This window comes from Pecten maximus, chromosome 2, assembly GCF_902652985.1.
Source record: "Pecten maximus chromosome 2, xPecMax1.1, whole genome shotgun sequence".
In the NCBI taxonomy this organism is placed as follows: Eukaryota; Metazoa; Mollusca; class Bivalvia; order Pectinida; family Pectinidae; genus Pecten; species Pecten maximus.
This window is the reverse complement of record NC_047016.1, coordinates 18,324,087-18,346,265: the sequence shown is the minus strand read 5'-3', so window position 1 is coordinate 18,346,265 and position 22,179 is coordinate 18,324,087. Positions and strand designations below refer to the sequence as shown.

At 39.1% G+C, this 22,179-nt stretch overlaps 1 protein-coding gene across 1 annotated transcript in view; it reads right to left on the bottom strand.

Annotated features, from left to right (window-relative positions):
* The window catches only part of LOC117320356 (U4/U6 small nuclear ribonucleoprotein Prp4-like), a 25,423-nt gene extending 3,244 nt beyond the window's left edge, over positions 1-22,179 (bottom strand). The window contains 15 exon segments of the mRNA XM_033874965.1: positions 594-712; positions 2,383-2,490; positions 2,754-2,876; positions 3,425-3,517; positions 3,818-3,837; positions 3,839-3,942; positions 6,540-6,598; positions 6,876-6,970; positions 7,166-7,259; positions 8,867-8,946; positions 9,915-10,039; positions 12,046-12,118; positions 18,674-18,744; positions 20,078-20,335; positions 22,071-22,179. Coding sequence (XP_033730856.1) covers positions 594-712; positions 2,383-2,490; positions 2,754-2,876; positions 3,425-3,517; positions 3,818-3,837; positions 3,839-3,942; positions 6,540-6,598; positions 6,876-6,970; positions 7,166-7,259; positions 8,867-8,946; positions 9,915-10,039; positions 12,046-12,118; positions 18,674-18,744; positions 20,078-20,252 — 1,339 coding nt within the window. The 5' untranslated portion in view covers positions 20,253-20,335; positions 22,071-22,179.

Here is a 22,179-nt window from a genome sequence, read left to right as displayed (position 1 = left end):
TTGGCAATGAGGTTAGTGTAGGCGGGGATAGTATATTGACTTTGGAGATAAGGTTGGTGTAGGCAGAGACAGTATAAATAGGCTTTTGACTTACGTTGTAACTTGACTTTGGCAATGAGGTTAGTGTAGGCGGGGATAGTATATTGACTTTGGAGATAAGGTTGGTGTAGGCAGAGACAGTATAAATAGGCTTTTGACTTACGTTGTAACTTGACTTTGGCAATGAGGTTAGTGTAGGCGGGGATAGTATATTGACTTTGGAGATAAGGTTGGTGTAGGCAGAGACAGTATAAATAGGCTTTTGACTTACGTTGTAACTTAACTTTGGCAATGAGGTTAGTGTAGGCGGGAATAGTATATTGACTTTGGAGATAAGGTTGGTGTAGGCAGAGACAGTATGAATAGGCTTTTGACTTACGTTGTAACTTGACTTTGGCAATGAGGTTAGTGAAGGCGGGGATAGTATATTGACTTTGGAGATAAGGTTGGTGTAGGCAGAGACAGTATAAATAGGCTTTTGACTTACGTTGTAACTTGACTTTGGCAATGAGGTTAGTGTAGGTGAGGACAGTATGAATATGCTTTTGACTTACGTTGGAACTTGACCTTGGAGATAAGGTTTGTATGGGCAGGGATGGTATAGATACACTTGTGTTGCCGGAGATCCCATATTTTTGCTGTATTATCTTCACTGCCAGTTGCAATGTGATACCTGTGAAGTAAACATATGTATAAATCTGCTGACATACAATTAACACTAAAATGTCATACATATTATTTTAAGTAGCAACAACTTCATACCTGTCCAAAAACCATATTTTTTTCCTGTGATACTAACACTGGCTAGAAGATTGAAGAGAGGTTCACAGCCCAGTACACTTGTATCAGTGACCTACCCATCTGGAGAGAGGTCCACACCCAGTAAACTTGTATCAGTGACCTACCCATCTGGAGAGAGGTCCACACCCAGTACACTTGTATCAGTGACCCACCCATCTGGAGAGAGGTCCACACCCAGTAAACTTGTATCAGTGACCTACCCATCTGGAGAGAGGTCCACACCAGTACACTTGTATCAGTGACCTACCCATCTGGAGAGAGGTCCACACCCAGTACACTTGTATCAGTGACCTACCCATCTGGAGAGAGGTCCACACCCAGTACACTTGTATCAGTGACCTACCCATCTGGAGAGAGGTCCACACCCAGTACACTTGTATCAGTGACCTACCCATCTGGAGAGAGGTCCACACCAGTACACTTGTATCAGTGACCTACCCATCTGGAGAGAAGTCCACACCCAGTAAACTTGTATCAGTGACCCACCCATCTGGAGAGAGGTCCACACCCAGTAAACTTGTATCAGTGACCTACCCATCTGGAGAGAGGTCCACACCCAGTAAACTTGTATCAGTGACCCACCCATCTGGAGAGAGGTCCACACCCAGTAAACTTGTATCAGTGACCCACCCATCTGGAGAGAGGTCCACACCCAGTAAACTTGTATCAGTGACCCACCCATCTGGAGAGAGGTCCACACCCAGTAAACTTGTATCAGTGACCCACCCATCTGGAGAGAGGTCCACACCCAGTAAACTTGTATCAGTGACCCACCCATCTGGAGAGAGGTCCACACCCAGTAAACTTGTATCAGTGACCCACCCATCTGGAGAGAGGTCCACACCCAGTAAACTTGTATCAGTGACCCACCCATCTGGAGAGAGGTCCACACCCAGTAAACTTGTATCAGTGACCCACCCATCTGGAGAGAGGTCCACACCCAGTAAACTTGTATCAGTGACCCACCCATCTGGAGAGAGGTCCACACCCAGTAAACTTGTATCAGTGACCCACCCATCTGGAGAGAGGTCCACACCCAGTAAACTTGTATCAGTGACCCACCCATCTGGAGAGAGGTCCACACCCAGTAAACTTGTATAAGTGACCTACCCATCTGGAGAGAGGTCCACACCCAGTACTGGAGAGAAGTCCACACCAAGTACTGGAGAGAAGTCCACACCAAGTACACTTGTATCAGTGACCTACCCATCTGGAGAGAAGTCCACACCAAGTACTGGAGAGAAGGCCACACCTAGTACACTTGTATCAGTGAACTACCCATCTGGAGAGAGGTCCACACCTAGTACACTTGTATCAGTGAACTACCCATCTGGAGAGAGGTCCACAACCAGTAAACTTGTATCAGTGACCTACCCATGTGGAGAGAAGTCCACACCCAGTACTGGATAGAGGTCCACACCAAGTACACTTGTATCAGTGACCTACCCATCTGGAGAGAAGTCCACACCTAGTACACTTGTATCAGTGACCTACCCATCTGGAGAGAGGTCCACAACCAGTAAACTTGTATCAGTGACCTACCCATCTGGAGAGAAGTCCACACCAAGTACACTTTTCTGATGACCTTCCATGAACATGACACAACGTCCAGTGCGTAGATCCCAGACTCGTCCAAACCCGTCCATACCCCTGTAACAAGTTGTTTGAGGTAACACAGGAACACTAACAATTGAATACATCACCGCATTTCTTTAGGGACCGCTAAATTAAACAGTTTCTTCCTTATTCTAATTTTAAATATACATATCAAAAGATTAATTTTAAAATATAACAAATTCTTATAATATATAAGAATACTTCTATGTCAATGCAAATGTGATAGTATTTTGATTACCAAAACATCAATTTTACAAGGATTATTATATAAAATATAGAAGTTGTGAGCAGCTTACCCAGTGACAGACAGAGCACCATCATTCTGGAAGGCTATGTCATACACAGCTTTACTGTGTCCCTCTTGGTGTAGAATCTCATCCTGAGCCTCTAAGTCCCAAAGTCTCCAAGAATTGTCAAAACTGTCAACAAAATGACATATGTAATATATTCAGACTGAACTAGCTAACCTGCTATAATACTGCTAATAAAATATCAACAATTACCTGCTACATTTATTTATTCCCCATAAGAGAGGGAAGGGGCATAACTTCTTGTAGTTCTGAGTAGAATAAGCGATAATGAACTATAAGAGAAGCTCTCCAGAAAACTAAAATTTAAGTAGAGTGGATGGACAACACCATACCATAATACTCTGGTCTAATTTTGACCAGTGTATGAAAGATGTACACTATATAGTCTGTAATATTTCGGGGGGGGGGGGGGGGGGGGTAATTTTGCTACATTCACCACATTTATTAAATATAAAGCAACAAATAAATGTAACATGTATATTCAAGTTTTTACTGCAGTATCTTTACAATTCAAACTAGGTGTGACTGGGACAGCCGCAAAATTTCAGCCCCATGAAACTATCAGAAAGCAGATTGCTTTCAGTGCAAACAGTACTAAAATAAGATTTCACTAAAATATGTACATTCATAGTAAATAATCATAAAGGATACATTACCAGCAAGTTCCAAGGAAGCGTCCAGAGGGATGATAGGCCAGACGGGACACTCTGTATGGAGCATGGCCTTCAATGTCTGCCATAGGCTCCTCACTAAAACATCAGAGGCCAGATTAAGTTTATACAATCCACTGATTATATTCTGTCCCTGTATGTCTGAGCAATAGGGTCGATAACTTTATTTGATAAATACAATCAATGGTTGTCAGTCCTGTTAGATTAAAAAGTTAAGGAAAAAATATGACAACATGTTACATGATGAAATGTCAGCATGTTCAAAGTTTCACTGAAATTCGCCTTAATTCAGCAAGAAAGTTTTAAAAAAATATCTACTGAGAACAAATAATCTCATTCCATGTGTGTGGGGAGTAATATAACACATGCTGAAGTTACCTGACAAGATTCCAGAGCTTTGACCGATCCATCTTGACCACACGAAGCCATACAGCAGGCTTTTTCATCAAGCGAGACAGTGGCGTGAGGGTGGAACACTATTGCTCCTACATTGCCACTATGTCCTGTAAAAAAAATAACTTGAACTGTTTCTAGGACATGCAGTGAAACACATATACACATGACAACATACATCAGATTACTGACGAAAATGTCAACAAAGGAATGATCTGATAACAACTATCAATAATGAATAATTAAACTTTCAGGTGATAACTCCCTAATAAATCATTAAACTTTCAAATGACAACTATCCTTAAAACATGGTTGTGATGTCATCTATTGTTATAGCATGAAGTATAGTTGAGACATGTCTACTATAATCACCTACAGCTGTGGAATAATTGGAATTTACTGTGGAATAGTTACAAACAGTAAAAAAAGAACTATTTCACAGTTGAAGGTGATAAAAGTAGATCTGTCTCAACTCTATTTCATGCTATAACAATAGATTGTTTTGATTTTGAAAAACATATGAATTAAAAAATAACACTTAATACTAAAAATAAATCCATAATTCCCGAGGAATTTCACATTTAATAAATCAAGTATCCTTCTATTAAGCATTTGATTTAATCCTGATATTCACAAAAGTTAAAACAAACAACCAATTCTGTTTTTGTTAAGATGTAGTATGATAATTGATGAATGTGTTGTGTGTGTGCGTCTGTACATGTCTGATGTCATGTCTAATGTGGAACATTTGAAAAATATCAGATATGTCCAAAAAAGTGGCATAACTGTATAATGTGGGGTACAATATCAAATGTAATTAGTTAGATCTGTTACACTGTCAAGCACTTGTGTTCATAATTTGGTAATAGTGTGAGAATTAGTATATCAAAAAGGAGGCACAGTTAAGGACTGGGGATGTGTCTCCAACAAGGTGACACAAGAACTGAACATGTGTCTCAAACATGGTGACACAAGAACTGAACATGTGTCTCAAACATGGTGACACAAGAACTGAACATGTGTCTCCAACAAGGTCACACAAGAACTAAAGATGTGTCTCCAACAAGGTCACACAAGAACTGAACATGTGTCTCCAACAAGGTCACACAAGAACTGAACATGTGTCTCCAACAAGGTCACACAAGAACTGAACATGTGTCTCTAACAAGGTCACACAAAAACTGAACATGTGTCTCCAACAAGGTCACACAAGAACTGAACATGTGTCTCCAACAAGGTCACACAAAAACTGAACATGTGTCTCCAACAAGGTCACACAAGAACTGAACATGTGTCTCCAACAAGGTCACACAAGAACTGAACATGTGTCTCCAACAAGGTCACACAAGAACTGAAGGTGTGTCTCCAACATGATGACACACGAACTGAACATGTGTCTCCAACAAGGTGACATGGGAACCGAAGATGTGTCTCCAACAAGGTCACACAAGAACTGAAGATGTGTCTCAAACATGGTGACACAAGAACTGAACATGTGTCTCCAACAAGGTAACACAAGAACTAAAAATGTGTCTCCAACAAGGTCACACAAGAACTGAACATGTGTCTCAAACATGGTGACACAAGAACTGAACATGTGTCTCCAACAAGGTGACATGGGAACTGAACATGTGTCTCCAACAAGGTCACACAAGAACTGAACATGTGTCTCCAACAAGGTGACACAAGAACTGAACATGTGTCTCAAACATGGTGACACAAGAACTGAACATGTGTCTCCAACAAGGTCACACAAGAACTAAAAATGTGTCTCCAACAAGGTCACACAAGAACTGAACATGTGTCTCCAACAAGGTGACACAAGAACTGAACATGTGTCTCCAACAAGGTCACACAAGAACTGAACATGTGTCTCCAACAAGGTCACACAAAAACTGAACATGTGTCTCCAACAAGGTCACACAAGAACTGAACATGTGTCTCCAACAAGGTGACATGGGAACTGAACATGTGTCTCCAACAAGGTCACACAAAAACTGAACATGTGTCTCCAACAAGGTCACACAAGAACTGAACATGTGTCTCCAACAAGGTCACACAAGAACTGAACATGTGTCTCCAACAAGGTCACACAAAAACTGAACATGTGTCTCCAACAAGGTGACACAAGAACTGAACATGTGTCTCCAACAAGGTGACATGGGAACTGAACATGTGTCTCCAACAAGGTCACACAAAAACTGAACGTGTGTCTCCAACAAGGTCACACAAGAACTGAACATGTGTCTCCAACAAGGTCACACAAGAACTGAAGGTGTGTCTCCAACATGATGACACACGAACTGAACATGTGTCTCCAACAAGGTGACATGGGAACCGAAGATGTGTCTCCAACAAGGGGACATAAGAACTGAAGATGTGTCTCCAACAAGGTCACACAAGAACTGAAGATGTGTCTCCAACAAGGTCACACAAGAACTGAAGATTTGTCTCCAACAAGGGGACATAAGAACTGTAGATGTGTCTCCAACATGGTCACACAAGAACTGTAGATGTGTCTCCAACAAGGTGACACAAGAACTGAAGACGTGTCTCCAACAAGGGGACATAAGAACTGTAGATGTGTCTCCAACATGGTGACACAAGAACTGAAGATGTGTCTCTAACAATGTGATACAAGATCTAAAGAATTTACTAACACAGATGGATTATCTATTTGAATAAAACAGTGAAATGACATCCTTACCTCTGAGTTGTCTAATCAAACCGCAGTCAGGTATGGACCACAGCTTACAAAGTCCAGACCTGAAAAAAAAATATTACCAGGAAATAGACTTCGTTCATATGGTTCTCTCTGCTCATGAAATTAATAAAAATGAAGCTGGGACATTGTCAATACAAGGATGACTTTGCTAGTTTCCCTTTTATTGAATAGGATAAAACGTTAATTGAGAACAATCAATTATAAGTAAACTCAAATTGTCATTACCAAGTTCAGTATAGCTCTTATAGGATTGCAATTCTATGTAACCGATGTAAGTGGCTGATGAGGTTTATGAACATACTACTCTGACATGCCTACCATGATGACACCGCCAATATTTTTCCATTTGGACTGAAGTTGCAGAATGACAGAGGACGATTGTCTCCAATCTGACTGCATTCATTGGATATGGCCTGCAGTGTGAAAAACATTGTATACAAAAGCAATACCAAAATGCACAAAGCCAATGGCATATTATCCAATATTTTACTTTTTATCAACAAGTTATTACGTATAGATATAATATCAAGTTTTATATTGTGGCAATGTGTTGTCCATACAGTTAACACATTTGAAAATTTCTCTCTTCACTCTGTACTAATATTTACCCCAATACGTTTCTGTATGTCCTGTGTCTTGGCATTTTTCTGTGTGGTAGGAATGAATTTTGTCTGTCTCTGAGCTGCCAATCTATTCTTGGCCCTAAAATCAGAATTAACATAAACCACATGTAAATCATCTACAGAACTGAAGTCTAGAAATTTACAGTTTTTAATGTAAAACTGGCTATTTTTGTAAGAAAGTAATTTTGGTTTATTTTAAGATGCCTTCATCTCATAAAATATTAAATAAAATAAACATTCTACTGGTATTCTAGCTTACTTGAGGAAACATAAGTAACTATGGTCAAAGTGTTGTCGATAGGATATACAAGAAAACCTTTCTGAAGACGAACAGGCTTGATACAGATTTCTGCTTATTACAAAATCCAAATCAACCTTATATATTTTTAAAACACTAACCTATATCAAATTGTTTCTACTGGTCCTATTGCATTCGTTACAAACATGTTTTACTTTGTTAATCTATATATAAGTACATTCTTGATTTGCAGTCTTTATTCAATCCTGAAGAACATTTCTGAAAGTTGATTACGTTAGATATATAGCTTGTTTAGCTATGTTAATTAAGATACACCTGACCTGACCACACCTGAGGACAACTCAGTGATGGACAAAAGTGGAAGCAATTAAAATCAAGCAAGCTAAATACAGTAACAGTGACCTTGACCCTGAAACTCGAACTTGATCCGTATATTACATGTACTTACACAAAATTACTGATTAATTATAGTTTCATCATCCATTTACAACCTCGGTTCCTTTGATAATGCCTAGGTCTCTGTTTTGATAATGACTAGCAAAACAATGAGCCATTGTACATGTTTTAAACACTCATGTACAGATGCAGGACCAGTGACGTATCTCAGCTAAAACCATAAACATAGCACCTACTACAAGTGTGCCTATCAGAGTACATTGTATTCATTCAATCTTATCTAGTATGACCACAGGTGCCTGACTCGTTTTATAAAATAATAACATATAGTAGAGTACATATAAATGAGAAAGGTTCTGAACTCCCCCAGGCTTGAAATCTGATGTATTTATTTCTAAGTACCGTAGCTTCGGTTGTTTTGGGTGGATTTTTTCGAAGTAGGACTTAAATTGAAGAGAAATGGTCAATCTTTAAAATAAGCCATAACATGTTGTTGATTTCTCGATATTAGTTTACGAAATCGGGCGTGAAACTTCAAAATCTCCTCAATTTTGTTTAGTCGGACAAGTTGACGTATCAGGGTCACCACACTTTGACTATTGGACATAGCTTTAAATACGAAGTCCACGGGTTAATCAAGAGGTACGCTTCATCAGATCACCGAATACAACTATTACATACACTTACTTTATGTATACGAGCACCCTATCGACGGCCCCGGGACTTTTTATGCATACTGATAGCAGATTTTCCACTTGAGTAGCCATGTTGTGTCAGCCGCGGTAAATTTGAACAAGCATTCTGATTGGTTATAGAAATGTGTTTAACATGGCTACTCAAGGGGAAAATCTGCTATCAGTATGCATAAAAAGTCCCGGGAAATAAAGAAATAAATACATCAGATTTCAAGCCTGGGGGAGTTCAGAACCTTTCTCATTTATATATATATGTACTCTATATGTTATTATTTTATAAAACGAGTCAGGCACCTGTGGTATGACATGTACAAAGACTTTGATCACTGGACTTACCTTGGTATGGAATACTCAGCTATCCAGAATCGAGCCTCCTTCAAACTGTCAGAACCTTCGTGGTACCAAGTAATATTCTCCTATGAACGAATACATATAGTGTTAAGGAGTTCTCTGTTTACATCAACATGTATAGATCATCATTTACATTTTCACTTTAGAACATCTATCTAGATATAATGGCATCATTCTTTCATTGTTCCTTCATGCTATAGGTTACATGTGAATTTTAACTTTCAGCATTCATCAACTTTTACAATGTACAGCCAAACTTACTCAACAACAACACATCAGGCACTGAGTGATGGATGTTGGCTGTGTAAAGAAACTAGATACTAAGACATTGATAAGTGTGCACCAATATTGTTCAGTGGGCTGAACCCAGGACTCCCCAACTCTGGTAAATATATATTTATATACTGTATCTACTGTAGGGAATTTTATTATTCATATCATTAAATCCTGAATGAACACCAACAAATGAATGAGAATAGTAACAGCTTCCTAAAATAATTGCTTATAAGATTGAAAATGATGTTCCCAATTATGAGGCAGGGTATGACGTAATTTCTTTGGAATGCAATTAACCATTGAATATCGGGTATTAATATTCACTGTAAGTTTTAAACATAGAGAGAAGCTCAAACTTTTGCAGGGTTATAAAAATGTAAAGAATGTAACTCTTAATATTGCATAAAATTAAATAAATTATTCTGGTTTTCAATTGATAATCTGATAATGTATTATACCTGGTAATTGATCATACATGGTAATATTTATCATACCTGGTAACATTGATCATACCTGGTGATTTATCATACCTGGTAACTGATCATACATGTGAGTGGTAATATTGCTCATACCTGGTAACACTGATCATACCTGGTAATTTATCATACCTGGTAAATGATCATACCTGGTAAATGATCATACCTGGTGATATTGATCATACCTGGTATTAATTCTTTGTCAAAGATGTAACACCTTTATATTTATTATATTTCACTTTGTCATGACATGTCATGTTAAAGAAGTAATTAAGATCTACCTCAGCCTTTTTCTTCTTGAGTTCAATTTCTTCCTGCTTCTTCTGTTTGAGAGCATCTTCTCCTATCTGTGATAATAACTTCTTAAGTCTCTCCCTCCTGTCAGCGGGGCCCTCCCCAAACAAGCCTGAAGCCAAAGACAAAGGTTATATAATGACTTAAAGTTTCTTCCTCCTGTCAGCGGGGCCCTCCCCAACAGATTTAGCAATGACTATAAACCCTCCCAAAACAGGCCTGTAGCCAATTAAGTGCCTTAAATCTCTCCTTTGTCAGTAGTACCCTCCCCAAACAGGCCTGTAGCCAAAAACAAAGGTGAAACTTTGACCATGACCAGTCAATTCTAAGAAATATCATGCAAGTATTTCTCAAGAAATAGTGATAACATAGTCTTAAACTGCCAAAATCTAAGATGACTGTCTATTGGCCATTTTGATTTCTTGATCAGACTCAAAATTAAATAGGCACAGCAACCAACCAATGAGAACTATATATGTATATCAACTTTCAGAAATATCCTTCCTTCACTTTTCAAGAAACAGCCATTCCATACTTCAACTACAAACATCCAAGATTGCTGCATGTTGGACATAAAAGATTTCGTTTGTTTCTGTGCAAACAAAAAATTGAATGGTCACAACTAGGGACCAAGAAGAACATACTCATCAAGTTTCTGAAATATCCACCTTGTTCTTTTGGTGCAGGTGAACTAAAACAAGAGATCCAAGAGGGATGTTGATGCTCATCATTGAATGACACTTATGTGATTTCTGTAAAACTGATCTTTACTTTCTCTTCATGTTACTGCTATCTATCACTTGAAATCCAACTTAAAGGGAGCTTACATACAGAACAAGTGCAATCAATGATTGCGAAAGCTCACCGGTGGCAGCAATCACACTATGCATTCATTTTTTATGTATGTATAAGCATGTCATTTTGAAAATGTATGTCACATAATATCGCTCCTAGACCTCTAATGGATGTATAAACCAAATCAGAAGGGTGTGGACTAACAAGCTTTTCAAAACTAACCCCCAAAATCTTTAAAGTGAGATTTTGTGTCAAAAAACTAACCCCCAAAATCTTTAAAGTGAGTTTTTGTGTCAAAAAAAGTAAGTCCACTAAATAGTAAAATGCCAAAATGCCAATTTTTTTCTGCATGAGTTGCCACAGCATCACTCCTGGATCTCTAATGAATGTATAAACCAATTTAGAAGAGCATGAGGTGTATACTTTTGGACTTACAAACTTTCCAAAAACTAACCCCAAAAACTTTAAAGTGGGTTTTGGTGCCAAAAAAGTTAAGTCCACAAAATGGTAAAATGAAAAAAAATCACAATTTTTTTCAGCATAATTTTGCCATAACATCACTCCTAGACCTCTAATGAATGTATAAACCAATTTAGAAGGGCATGAGGTGTATACTTTTGGACTTACAAACTTTCCAAAAACTGACCCAAAAAACTTTAAAGTTTTGGGGTGGGACGCCGACGCTGGGGTGACAGCATTAGCTCTCGGTTACTCGTAACCGGTGAGCTAATAAGAGACTGATCCATCCGAAACCAATCGCGAAATATGGGTAACAAACTTCAACTAAACTTTGTGATACAAGAGGAACGTTGTAAATTACACATGAAATTTGTGAAAGAACCTTGAAGAACTTTCTAAGAAATAACAATAACAAACTTCAAATGTCATATTCAAAATGACTGCCTGTTGGCCATTTTGTTTTCAGATAATTGTTTTAAAATTAAACATTTATAACTAGGGACCAAAGGGAAGTTATATATGAAATTTGAGAGAGATCCATCAAGACTTTTCTGAGAAACAGTGATAACAATGTTAAACTGTCAAATTTCAAAATGGACACCTGTCAGCAATTGAAAATGTATAATAACTAGGGACCAAAGTAAGCCTACAAAAATTTAATGAAGTTTAAGAAATATCCTCCCAGTCCATCTCAAGAAAGAGGACTACTTACAGACAAGTGATAAATGGACAAATAAAAAGAGGCATAAAAGCATTAACATACGCTGGTTTTATGTCTGAAAAGAAGTAAATTTGTGCTTTATTTAAATATATATACAATGCTATATTTGAAAATGAAAAGAAGACAGATGCGTGTGTACTTACATATGGGCTCTCCCAGCTGCCGTAGACTGGCCTTCACTTCAGCATCATCTGTGGATACGTGGATGTGACGTGCCTGCAAAAGGTTAAATACATAGCAATACTTTTAAAACTATTGATAAATTTTACAATTCGTAATTAAATTTTTAAAGTCTATCCCTTTTAAACAAAACATTTGTTTTCTGATTTTCCTGAGAAACTGACTTTAGCAATCATATCTGCATAAACAAGAGGCCCATGGGGCCTGTATCGCTCACCTGGTTGGATTTGACCAAATGTCAAAATAATGTTCATGTTCAATTTATTCATACACATACTCTCTAAGGGACTGAAAGACCCTATGGATTATTTTTACAACCTAATTGTGTTTGAAGAAACTAAGTTCCTTAGGGTGGGGAAAGACCCTTGGGCCTCTAAGACTCCGCCCCTCAGGCCCCTGGGTGTTCAGAGTAAAATTTATACAAACTCTGTTCCCCTCCCCCCAAGGATGTTCCTGACCAAATATGGTTCTAATTCATTCATAACTTTATGACTTGTAGCAATTTAAAGACTAATCTCTATTCCCCTATTTGGCCCCGCCCCTCAGGCCCCTGGGGGTTCAGAGTAAAAATTTATACAAACTCTGTTCCCCCTTCTCCCAAGGATGTTCCTGTTCAAATTTATCCATAACTTTATTACTAGTAGCGATTTAAATGATTAACCCTATTTCCTCTATTTGGCCCCGCCCCTCAGGCCCCTGCGGATTCAGAGTAAAAATTTATACAAACTCTGTTCCCCTTCTCCCAATGATGTTCCTGATCAAATTTGGTTCAAATTCATTCATAACTTTATGACTAGTAGCGATTTAAAGGATTAACCCTATTTCCCCTATTTGGCCCCGCCCCTCAGGCCCCTGAGGGTTCAGAGTAAAAATTCATACAAACTCGGTTCCCCTTCCCCCAAGGATGTTCCTGACCAAATTTGGTTCTAATTCATTCATAACTTTATGACTAGCAGTGATTTAAAAGATTAACCCTATTTCCCCTATTTGGCCCGGCCCCTCAGGCCCCTGGGAGTTCAGAGTAAAAATTAATACAAACTCTGTTCACCTTCCCCCACGGATGTTCCTGACCAAATCTAGTTAAAATCCATTAAAAAATTTATGACTAGTAGCGATTTAAAGACTAATATCTATTTCCCCTATTTGGCTCCGCCCCTTAGGCCCCTGGGGGTTCAGAGTAAAAATGTATACAAACTCTGTTCCCCTTCTCCCAAGAATGTTACTGACCAAATTTGGTTCAAATTCATTTATAACTTTATGACTAGTAGCGATTTAAAGGATTAACCCTATTTCCCCTATTGGGCCCCACCCCTAAGGCCCCTGGGGGCCAGACCAATCGTTTATACAAAATTGGTTTCCCTTCACCCAAGGATGTTTCAGACCAAATATGGATCAAATCCCTTTATTCCTACGGAAGAAGAAGGATTTCAAAGAATTTGCTATATTTCCCCTATTGGGCCCCACCCCTAAGGCCCCTGGGAGGCCGACCCACCGTTTATACAAAATTGGTTCCCCTTCACCCAAGGATGCTTCAGACCAAACATGGATCAAATCCCTTTATTCCTGCAGAAGAAGAAGGATTTTAAAGAATATGCTATATTCCCCTATTGGGCCCCACCCCGCAGGTCCCTGGGAGGCTAGACCCACCGTTTATACAAAATTGGTTCCCCTTCACCCAAGGATGCTTCAGACCAAACATGGATCAAATCCTTTTATTCCTGCAGAAGAAGAAGGATTTTAAAGAATATGCAATATTCCCTTATTGGGCCCCACCCCCCAGGCCCCTGGGGGGCCAGACCCACTGTTTATACAAAATTGGTTCCCCTTCACCCAAAGATGTTTCAGACCAAATATGGATCAAATCCCTTTATTCCTACAGAAGTAGAAGGATTTTAAAGAATTTGCTATATTTCCCCTATTGGGCCCCGCCCCTCAGGCCCCTGGGAGGCCAGACCCACCGTTTATACAAAATTGGTTCCCCTTCACCCAAGGATGCTTCAGACCAAACATGAATCAAATCCCTTTATTCCTGCAGAAGAAGAAGGATTTTAAAGAATTTGCTATATTTCCCCTATTGGGCCCCGCTACTAAGACCCCTGGGGGGCCAGACCCACCGTTTATACAAAATTGGTTCCCCTTCACCCAAGGATGTTTCAGACCAAATATGGATTAAATCCCTTTATTCCTACAGAAGAAGAAGGATTTCAAAGAATTTGCTATATTTCCCCTATTGGGCCCCGCCCCTCAGGCCTCTAGGAGGCCAGACCCACCGTTTATACAAAATTGGTTCCCCTTCACCCAAGGATGCTTCAGACCAAACATGGATCAAATCCCTTTATTCCTGCAGAAGAAGAAGGATTTTAAAGAATAAACAATATTCCCCTATTGGGCCCCACCCCCCAGGCCCCTGGGGGGCCAGACCCACCGTTTATACAAAATTGGTTCCCCTTCACCCAAGGATGCTTCAAACCAAATATGAATCAAATCCCTTCATTTCTACAGAAGAAGAAGGATTTTAAAGAATTTGCTATATTTCTCCTATCGGGCCCCGCCCCTAAGGCCCCTGGGGGGCCAGACCCACTGTTTATACAAAATTGGTTCCCCTTCACCCAAGGAGGCTTCAGACCAAATATGAATCAAATCCCTTCATTTCTACAGAAGAAGAAGGATTTTGAAGAATTTGCTATATTTCCCCTTTTGGGCCCCGCCCCTAAGACCCCTGGGGGGGCCAGACCCACCGTTTATACAAAATTGGTTCCCCTTCACCCAAGGAGGCTTCAGACCAAATATGAATCAAATCCCTTCATTTCTACAGAAGAAGAAGGATTTTAAAGAATTTGCTATATTTCCCCTATTGGGCCCCGCCCCTAAGGCCCCTGGGGGGCCAGACCCACCGTTTATACAAAATTGGTTCCCCTTCACCCAAGGAGGCTTCAGACCAAATATGAATCAAATCCCTTCATTTCTACAGAAGAAGAAGGATTTTAAAGAATTTGCTATATTTCCCCTATTGGGCCCCGCCCCTAAGGCCCCTGGGGGGCCAGACCCACCGTTTATACAAAATTGGTTCCCCTTCACCCAAGGATGCTTCAGACCAAATATGAATCAAATCCCTTCATTTCTACAGAAGAAGAAGGATTTTAAAGAATTTGCTATATTTCCCCTATTGGGCCCCGCTCCTAAGACCCCTGGGGGGGCCAGACCCACCGTTTATACAAAATTGGTTCACCTTCACCCAAGGATGTTTCAGACCAAATATGGATCAAATCCCTTTATTCCTACAGAAGAAGAAGGATTTCAAAGAATTTGCTATATTTCCCCTATTGGGCCCCGCCCCTCAGGCCTCTAGGAGGCCAGACCCACCGTTTATACAAAATTGGTTCCCCTTCACCCAAGGATGCTTCAGACCAAACATGGATCAAATCCCTTTATTCCTGCAGAAGAAGAAGGATTTTAAAGAATAAACAATATTCCCCTATTGGGCCCCACCCCCCAGGCCCCTGGGGGGCCAGACCCACCGTTTATACAAAATTGGTTCCCCTTCACCCAAGGATGCTTCAAACCATATATGAATCAAATCCCTTCATTTCTACAGAAGAAGAAGGATTTTAAAGAATATGCTATATTTCTCCTATCGGGCCCCGCCCCTAAGCCCCCTGGGGGGCCAGACCCACTGTTTATACAAAATTGGTTCCCCTTCACCCAAGGATGCTTCAGACCAAATATGAATCAAATCCCTTCATTTCTACAGAAGAAGAAGGATTTTAAAGAATTTGCTATATTTCCCTATTGGGCCCCGCTCCTAAGACCCCTGGGGGGCCAGACCCACCGTTTATACAAAATGGTTCCCCTTCACCCAAGGATGCTTCAGACCAAATATGAATCAAATCCCTTCATTTCTACAGAAGAAGAAGGATTTTAAAGAATTTGCTATATTTCCCCTATTGGGCCCCGCCCCTAAGGCCCCTGGGGGGCCAGACCCACCTTTTATACAAAATTGGTTCCCCTTCACCCAAGGAGGCTTCAGACCAAATATGAATCAAATCCCTTCATTTCTACAGAAGAAGAAGGATTTTAAAGAATTTGCTATATTTCCCCTATTGGGCCCCGCCCCTAAGGCCCCTGGGGGGCCAGACCCACCGTTTATACAAAATTGGTTCCCCTTCACCCAAGGATGCTTCAGACCAAATATGAATCAAATCCCTTCATTTCTACAGAAGAAGAAGGATTTTAAAGAATTTGCTATATTTCCCTATTGGGCCCCGCCCCTAAGACCCCTGGGGGTCAGACCCACCGTTTATACAAAATTGGTTCCCCTTCACCCAAGGAGGCTTCAGACCAAATATGAATCAAATCCCTTCATTTCTACAGAAGAAGAAGGATTTTAAAGAATTTGCTATATTTCCCCTATTTGGCCCCGCCCCTAAGGCCCCTGGGGGGCCAGACCCACCGTTTATACAAAATTGGTTCCCCTTCACCCAAGGATGCTTCAGACCAAATTTGGTCAAAATCCACTGAGTAGTTTAGGACTAGTAGCGATTTAAAGGAAAAGTTGACGGACGGACGACGGACGACGGACGGACGACGGACGACGGACGACGGACGCTGCGCCATGCCATAAGCTCACCGGCCCTTCGGGCCAGGTGAGCTAAAAACAAGGGGCCCTTGGGCCTTAATATGGTCACCTGAGTTTTGAATATTTCTGTAAATTTTACCCTTTTTGACCCAACCCATCAGCCCCTGGGGGACAATAGTTACATACCAGAAAACTGCCTTCCAAAACTGCTTATTCTAACAGAAATTACACAAAACATGAGACCCCAGGGTCATGAAATTCACAATTTTGGTAAAGCACCTTAAGACCTTTCATCTATGAAAAGCATCTAATTCTACCTTAATTGGGTCTTGAGAGAGCGATTTCTGAAATTTCAGCCAATTTGAACCTTTTTGGCCCCACCCATCAGCCCCTGGGGGTTAGTAAGGGCCAACATGTACATACCATCAAACTGTCATCCTATGCTGATAATGTTAACCAAGTTAGAATGAATTTGAAGAGAAATCAAACAAATGACAGTCTCAAATGTGATTTCCCTATATAAACTATAGTAAAGTTTACCCCTTAATTCCCCAGGGGCAAACGTGAGACCCAAAGGTTATGAAATTCACAATTTTGGTAAGGAACCTTCAGACCCTTCCATGTATGAAGAGAGTCTGATTCCATCTTATTTGAGAGTAGAGAAGAACATTTTTGAAGTTTTAGTCAATATGACCCTTTTTGGCCGCACCTCTCAGACCCCTGGGGAGTGGGGACCATATAATTCATAATTTTGGTTGATCTTTGGCCATAGAAGCTTCCAGCCAAATTTCATTGAATTTGGTTCCCTGCTTTTGGAGAAGAAGTTGAAAATGTAACTTGTTTACGGACACACGAAGCACGACGACGGAGACAGGAGATTAGAATTGGCCACTTGAGACTTTGTCTCGGGTAACCTAATAAAAGCAAAGTAATTGTGGGCTCACATAGATATATACTTTGTATGCCCATCAGGCAAGGGGCTCACATAGATATATACTTTGTATGCCCATCAGGCAAGGATGTATGTGGTAATTGATTAAATAATTACAAGTAATGTGTTCCAATGTGACCTTTGAACCATAAATCTTATCATATGTAGACCTTGATGTCACGATAGTTATTGTCCTAAAAGGTACCTGCATGGCCACTAAAAAATTTGTATAAATTTGCGATTTGGTAAAACTTTTAAAGGTTGCAGTCAATGCTAAAATGATGTTTACAATTGAACAAGTTACAAAGATGTTATAATAATTTAAAGAATTAATAGATTTTTTTTTTCAAGCTTACAACAATTAGGCCAGGTGACTAACTTTTCCAATTGGCACGTAGATTGTATGACTTGGAAGCCAAATAGGCCACCTGGTAAAAATATCTACTTTGAGGCCTGTGATACTATGAAGTGGATATATGAAATAAATGTGTTTCAGTGTCAAGAGATTCACGAGATATCTTACATGTACTATACTACAAAAAGACGGATGCAAAGATTGATGTATATAACAAGAGGCCCAATGGGCCTGTATAGCTCCTCTGCATCTAGGTCATTTATGCAGAAGGTAAGCTGATTACAACTTCATTTAAATAAATTGTTCAGCCCTTTATTCCAGCATACTACTGGCCAAATATCAGGTTTCTACCTGCAAGGTCCCTTGGTTATTGAGAAGATTTTATTAATAAAAATTTTAGCCTGTTTGACCCTATGACCTTGAATGTAGGTCATTCATTAGAAAAGACTTGATAGCACGTCACCCCAGAATGCTACAGACCCAGGTTTCTGGGTATCTTGGTTATTTAGAACAAGTTATTTAAAAGAAACATTGACACCGAATGTACAGACAGATGATAGAAGACGCACGTATAGCAAAAGCTCACTTGCCATTTGGGCAGGTGATGAGCTTACAACAACTAGCCCCTTCTTTAGGTGGGGTATAGATAGATTTCTCATGTTTAGATAATGTATAGCGTTAACATATCTAGACAGTGTGAAAAATAATTATCACAAAATGAATTATCACCTTTTTCCTCCTTTCTAACTCTGCCAACAGTTCAGACTGGTCTACATGATCACTAATCTCATATCTGGATCCTGCAACAGCAACGTGAAATACAAAGAATTGCACATGTGTGAATATAAAATTGTCATTCCAGTGGTAATAATGTAAACATAGTTCTCTATCATTCTGAGTTACGTAATACAAATAATTAATTACAGCCACCTATATAATTTGAAGGTGTTACAATAAAAGTGTTATAATTGATTTACACCTCAAGACAGATGATCACCAGAATAAACTTTACACCTCACTTGAGACAGATGATCACCAGAATAAACAGAGTCACACAGAAGGCAATTATCAGTTTTTCATGCCAACATTTACAAACAAGAGATCCCAGAAGGATCTTGGGGCCCACCATTGAATGATCATTATTGGGTCTGTATGTCTGACTGAATCTTTCTCTGCTTTTCTCTTGTCATCATTGTCATCATTTGAAAACAAGGAGAACCTACATATGAAATTTGTGAAAGATTCATGAAGATCTTTCTGAAAACATTCAATCAATTTGATATGACGGCCTGTCTGCAATTTTTTCTCCTGGTCAGCCTTAAAATTAAATGCACATAAAGGCCAAATATCAGGTCTCTGGACTATTGCTTAAAGATTTTAGAATATTTGACCCTTGAGACCTTGAATGAAAGTCAAGGTCTTTCATTTAAACAATCTCCATTGGCCTTCACCCCAGCATGCTACAGACACAATATCAGGTCTCTGGACAGCTTGCTTAAAAGAGAAAAAGTTGTTTAAAGATTTAAGCATATTTGACCCCTTCGACCTTGAAGGTTAAGGTCATTCATTTGAATAATATTGATCGGCCTTTGCCCCTGCAATTCATAGGGCTAATATCAGGTTTCTAGGCCTCTTGTATGTAAATGCAAACTGTTTATGAATAGACAACGCATGACGAAGGACAAAAAGTGATTAGAGAAGGTCACTTGAAACTAGAAAACTGATAATACAACAATGAGATGACCACTGGTGTTAATTAGATCTACTTAATTTCCATTATGTGCATTCCCAACAACGCAACAACTGGCTGTATATAAATTCAGGAATTTTAATTGACCATTAAAAGTATGCTCATAAATTCCAACAATTAGTTTTCACTAGTGTATTGTGTTTGCAATGGCATGTCTATATGTTCTGATTCTTCAAACATGAGATTTCACTTCTGAAATCGGGCAAGTGATTCCAAATAAAAAGCCATGTTGACATGTACAGACCATGCAAAAGAAAGTGGTTAAAATAAACCCAAGTTAACTGGGTGTTTCTATAAACAGATTTTGAATTACTTCCCTTTAGCATTGTCCATCAATGTCAAATAGGCAACATATAGGAGAACACTATTTTTTTTTAACTTACCATCATTTATGACAATGTTCCCTGCTGCTTTTCCAGCTTCAATTGCATCACTGGCTAAAGATCCTGAAGTTTTGATATTAGCCAATCGCTGCCTTTCTTTGTCCTCCAAGCTTCCATATACAACTGGTTTGGTTGGTCGAAAGTGAAGACCAGGTTCTTCTTCATCATCTGACATGGTTACCTTTCTTTGAGTTGAAATGAGTTACTTCTTAACACTTAAACCACTTGGTTGATTTACTTAATCGCATGTCTAGGAACCTATATCAAAATAATAATGTAAAAAATAGATTACAATTATTTCATTATAGATATTAGTATCATAATTATAAGAAAAGGACAAATGCTCCCCAAAAATAACTTGGTTAGCAGGTTTTCCTGAGTGTAACTGATGTACAAACCAAGTTTAATGATCCTTCACTGCTTATCTGTGGTCAAAATTGCTTTCAACAATGTTAACAGATTCAACACGGCAAAAGACTTTTGACTGGAGAGATCTAGATGCAACATTTAACTTCCACCTCTGTCAGATTTTCGAATTATGGCTAACTCGTACCCTTTCCAACCCATATCCCAAACAAACTCGTACCCAAAATTGGCGAACTTGTACCCAACGTTGGCGGAGTCGATCATACCTAAAAGTGGCGGACTCGTACCCATCTTACAAAAATAGTTCAAATGAAATTGACATGCATATGACACCTTTATCTAATATATTGCAAAATTTCACCTTGATCGAATGATTGTATAATACGGAAATGCACCACTGAAGAGATAATATCGGAAACTTTGTATTCTAAAATGAATATGAAAATTATATATATTCCAAGATAAACAGTTTTGATGAGTGACCAGGGGAGCCCTTAGCTGGACACTCGTTAGATAACGTAAATTCAGAGACCTAGATCTGCTGTTTTTAGTACTCTAGTACAATTAACAACTTAAAATATCATGAATATATCAATCAATTCCTGCAAATCAAATAAATATAAAGCATTATCTCAGAATTGATTCTTACATATGTACGTAATAACTCTGTTGCTAAATCTGTTAAAAATCAAGTGAAATCGGCTACGGACTTATTCAACAATTGAAATACATACATAAATTGTAATATCTGCATTGCTGTATTCTTATTCGCCAAATAGGAGAAAGTCGATCAGAGGTTTGATTTTTGCGGAAAGTTTAACAAAGTTAATTGTAAATATAAAACGAATAAGGCCTATACGGGTCAGACGAAGGGGAAATGATTGGAGTCTTTCAAGGATTACCGCACATATATTCAGGAGGTTTAATTTTAAAATTTGCTCTGAAAAGGTCATATATATATAGTTAGGAGAGCTAGCACGGTTCTTCAAACGGCTATGGAGTATTTTTAACATGCGGGACCCACACACCAAGATGCAGTTATCATTGGACACTTTCTAGGTATATTTCTTTTAATGAACTTTTAAAACCATTTTGACTATTGAAAATCTTTAATATTCTTTAATAAATGTGTGAGATTAGTACCTCAAGTTACGTGAGGATTGCTTCAACGTGAGAAGGGACATTTTAGGGACGTTTTTACGTGAGTTTTTTGTCTCACGTGAGTGAGTTGGCAACCCTGCTTTATTATTTTAATTGAAATAGAAGGGTACGGATTCGCCACACTTGGGTACGAGTTCGCCTGTTTTTGCGGGTACGACTTCGCCAAAATTTGGGTACGGGTTTGAATGGGTACGTAATTATCTATCTCCCGATTTTTCACATTGCTGGGACACATCACATCATAGCAGCTCTAAAGCTATCAGAACTCACAATTCATCTCTGAAGCTGCTATGCAATCATGTAACCAAAATATAATCAGTAATGATGTCAGGAAAGCACGAAGATTTGTTTCTGTACAGCAACATACAAATATTACGACAATCCCCAAATTTTCAAAAGAACATTACGCACAATGAGAATACGAATAAATAAGTGTTGAATACACTCTGCATTATTATTAATTTACCTTCTAAATCTAAATATTGTTCGTAGCAGACGTCTTTTGTCGTGGTTTCATGCGTGTGTTGCACGCTTCATGGAAGGCGCCATTTTGCAATAAATAATTAACATATCAG